Below are 3,607 nucleotides of genomic sequence, written 5' to 3'. Positions count from 1 at the left end.
GATGATCATTAATCCGTTGGATGCAAAGTGAGTATTAATCTCGGCAGTTTGATATGATCAGAGGATGAATAACATTTTTGGGTTAATACACAACGCCGGGAGTATATGTAACACCGCCGGGAGTATATGTAACACCCGGTCAGGTGTACTCACCAGGGGTAGTTTGGCCTGAATTGAGGAAATATATTGACCAGGTCATTTTCAGTGAGTTGATTACGATTCTTGCTCTTCTCGGATCCTCTACCTCTAACAAAAATTCACTTCAAAATAAAAATACCACAGGGAAGAAAAACAAAGATCGACACCTACTACAAAACTGAAGATTTCCACTAGCTTTACCTCCCACTCTTAATTCACTATTATTGGAGATTCAACCCAATTTAAACAGACCAATAGCTAAATGAGTGCCATTAGCTCCATCCAGTTGGGAGTTCAAACTCCGGCACATGCAGTCATTATAGGTTCCGCAGTTAGCATTCCATCCACACACTGACACACATGCATAACCAATGAATTTATTAATGGATGACTACGCATGAGGAGGACATACTGCAGACTGAAAACATATCTTCAATAACATCATTATCCAAACCTACTTCTAAAAATAAGGGCATAACTAAGGCTAACCCCTATGAGCTAGATTGGACTGCTAGATTGGCCAAAAAATGTTGCAAATCAAGAAAAAAGTGTGGGAAAAAAATTAACACTGATAGTTGATAGTTCTCTCTCCTAACAAGTGCTCGCAGTCTAACTATCAGCGAGATTGAAATGCTGAGCCGTTCAGCGCTCAAAAAATGGTCTAAACGTCGAACCATTCAGCACTGGGAGAAAATGTTCTGATCTAACGGCTGAGATTTAAAGCGCTGAACCGTTCAGCACTGAGCGCCGAACGGTTCGGCGTTATATGGTGGTCTCGCTGCTAATCTAGCTGCTAGATTGGCCATCCCATAGAACTTAGGAGGTTGCCCATGCTGACGTGGATGGCCAATCTAGCAACTAGATATCTAGCCCATAGGACTAAGCCTAACACTCCCCTGTGCATAGATAGATGTCATTAACAAAAGCAACGAGTTTGTTTAAACAAAATATAAACTTGAAGCAGCAGCAAATATAATTGTGTGGTTCCCGTGACTGCTTTGTCCAAACTCGACTTCTCCTGCTTCGCTCTCCTCTTCTTCTCAACCTGGTTCATTGCTCCTCTCAGTACTCGGTACTCAATTGTGTAACTTACTTCAGCTTCATCTGATTGGCAAAATATACTTCAGGGCGGTTGTTTGCAGCTTTAAAGTTCTCAAGATCATAAAATTTTCCGTCACGATCAACAAAGATCTTCCGTGGAGAATCTGCTATCTCTTTCACTATGGAACCCCAGTCTAAATCAACACTAATCTTATAGTAGTTCACACAGGCTAAGTTAAAGCGGCTTTTTATGCGTTCGAGAGCGTCTATGGGAATTGAGTTGATTTGAATCGGATCACGCTTGAAGTCCTGAAAAACAATAGTCATATCTGTTCCCGCAGGTTTAAGCCTCAGATAAACAATCTCGATCTCGTTTAGGTTGACCACAACGAAAGGTGCATCTACAAGCCCAACTAGCGCAGTAGAAGTCACGGCAAAGACGGTTGTTTCCTTGGAGGGAAGATTTCCTTGAAATTCATACCTCTTATGAATCTCAGCACCAGAAAACGGATAACAGTGGAATACAGGTATGTATTTCCATTTTTTTTGGACATCGCGGACAAAGTTCTTTAGATCTTCACTACGAGCCCTTGTTTCTCGTCCTCAAACTTACCTGAATCATTCCTCTGTCCCATAGGGGTCTGCACCAAATGCAATTGGATATTCTGCCTCATTTCTGCACCCACCTTGATGGGGTCATACAAATGGAAGTGCAAGAGAGGCAGCCTCTTCTCATCTTCAACTTGAAAGAAAGCTTTGTTTACACCTCTGTACAAGAACTGAAAATGGAAATCTGGATTGGAGGTTTTATAGAAGAACCCGTTTGCGTGGACTTCAAGGGTGCCAACAGTGGTCTCTCCACCTTGTTCTCCTACGTCGGGAAAGATTCTGAGGCCAGTTAAAGTTATAATGTTGGCCTCTTCATCCATCTGCAGGTCTTTGTTTTCTGATAATGCATTATATTTCTCAGGCCATATCGCTATAAAAATTCTCCGTTCATTTCTTCTTTGCAAATCGAGAGCAAGTCTTGCCTGAGTAAGCATGCACTCGACTTCCGCCTCCACTGCAGACGTGCCAGGATACCTTTCTATGGCTTCCTTTCTGGCCTCAAGAAAATACTGGCTCTCAATTGGTCTTGTAACAACTTCCATTGAGAAGTGATGTCAAGCTGTATCTGCATATGGAAAACAGAAGAGAAAGAGAAGGCTTAGTAATAAAAATCACAGAACTTTATAAAAGCAGAAAAGAGTGAATCTCCAAAACAGGTCATATCTTCTATGATACACCTACCCAGGAATGAGGGCATCAATAGGGTTTGCAAGTTGATTCGACAATCGATCCTCAATGACTAACCAGGAAAGGATACTAAGCCACTTTCTAGATTTATGATGAGTTGGAAACATATAAGGACATAGTGTCTGATAAGAAAATCACAATTGTGCTTGCGGACAATATTGGGAAAAGTCATGTGTAAATTCTGGGAGCAGTTGTACTAAAAACATTCATATAGAGTTAACAGGTACACAATGAAAATAATAGAAGAAGCACATATTAAGAAAATCAATACAGACACACAGATGTTTAAGACCTTGATCCAAAAACATATATATATACATGTAAAGAAAAATTCAAAAAGGGTGAATTCCGAAAGAGATTGACATTAATCACTACTGGATCATTCATGTACACAAATTATGAGCTGAAAATCAAGCAATAATAGCATATATATACAAGTACGCATGTGAAATAAGAGATTTGACAAAATAATAGCATATATTCTGATTATCGAACAACAATTGGAAACCCTGGAACACAAAATTAGACAGAAACTTGAAGAAAAGGTCGAGAAAACTAAACTTAATTAGGATCTTATGAATACAAATCACTTGCAGGATTCATATGATACATACCTAAATCGTTAATCAAACGAGAAATTTGATTCTACGTCTCGTCTCGTCTCGCTGTCGACACAAGGTTACGAGTTGCAACTCTTTGCGACAAAAAAAATAAATAAACACTGGAACTAGGGATTCATCAATATATACACACTACACATCGACGATGGGCTTTTCCATTTATGGAATCTTTTTATTCCCAGCCCAACTAAAAGAAGCTTCGTGATAGTAACAATGTTATCCTTTCTTTTAAATTACCATCATAACCTTTCTTTAAAATCGCAAGTTTGTCGATATATGTCCGATATCTGGAATCCGTTTTCGAGTATTTGAGATTCTATAGGATTTTATCCGTTTTATCAGATATCGGATACGGATATTTCTTCCTTAATTTATCGGAATCGAATTAGACTCCATCTGTTTGGTTAATATACGATATCCGATAGAGTCAGGGATATACTTGTAATTTTCTATTTACATCTATTATCAGTTGAGTAAACCGAGCGATATACTCATTTCCTAATTAACTATAT

At 39.0% G+C, this 3,607-nt stretch overlaps 1 protein-coding gene across 1 annotated transcript; it reads right to left on the bottom strand.

Moving 5' to 3' along the window:
- Positions 1–689: 689 nt before the first annotated feature.
- Positions 690–3,194, bottom strand: LOC113296917 (FACT complex subunit SPT16-like). Its single transcript, XM_026545280.1, has 2 exons — positions 3,090–3,194; positions 690–2,353 (listed from the first exon to the last, which is right to left on the bottom strand). The coding sequence occupies exon 2, from the start codon at positions 2,328–2,330 to the stop codon at positions 1,749–1,751; it is 582 nt and encodes a 193-aa protein (XP_026401065.1). The 5' UTR covers positions 2,331–2,353; positions 3,090–3,194; the 3' UTR covers positions 690–1,748.
- Positions 3,195–3,607: the final 413 nt, after the last annotated feature.

Source organism: Papaver somniferum, chromosome 7, assembly GCF_003573695.1.
Source record: "Papaver somniferum cultivar HN1 chromosome 7, ASM357369v1, whole genome shotgun sequence".
In the NCBI taxonomy this organism is placed as follows: Eukaryota; Viridiplantae; Streptophyta; class Magnoliopsida; order Ranunculales; family Papaveraceae; genus Papaver; species Papaver somniferum.
This window is presented reverse-complemented; position numbering and strand designations above follow the sequence as displayed.

Coding starts and splice junctions, on each gene's coding strand:
- LOC113296917 (XM_026545280.1), bottom strand. CDS start 2,330: ATGGAAGTTGTTACAAGACCAATTGAGAGCCAGTATTTTCTTGAGGCC.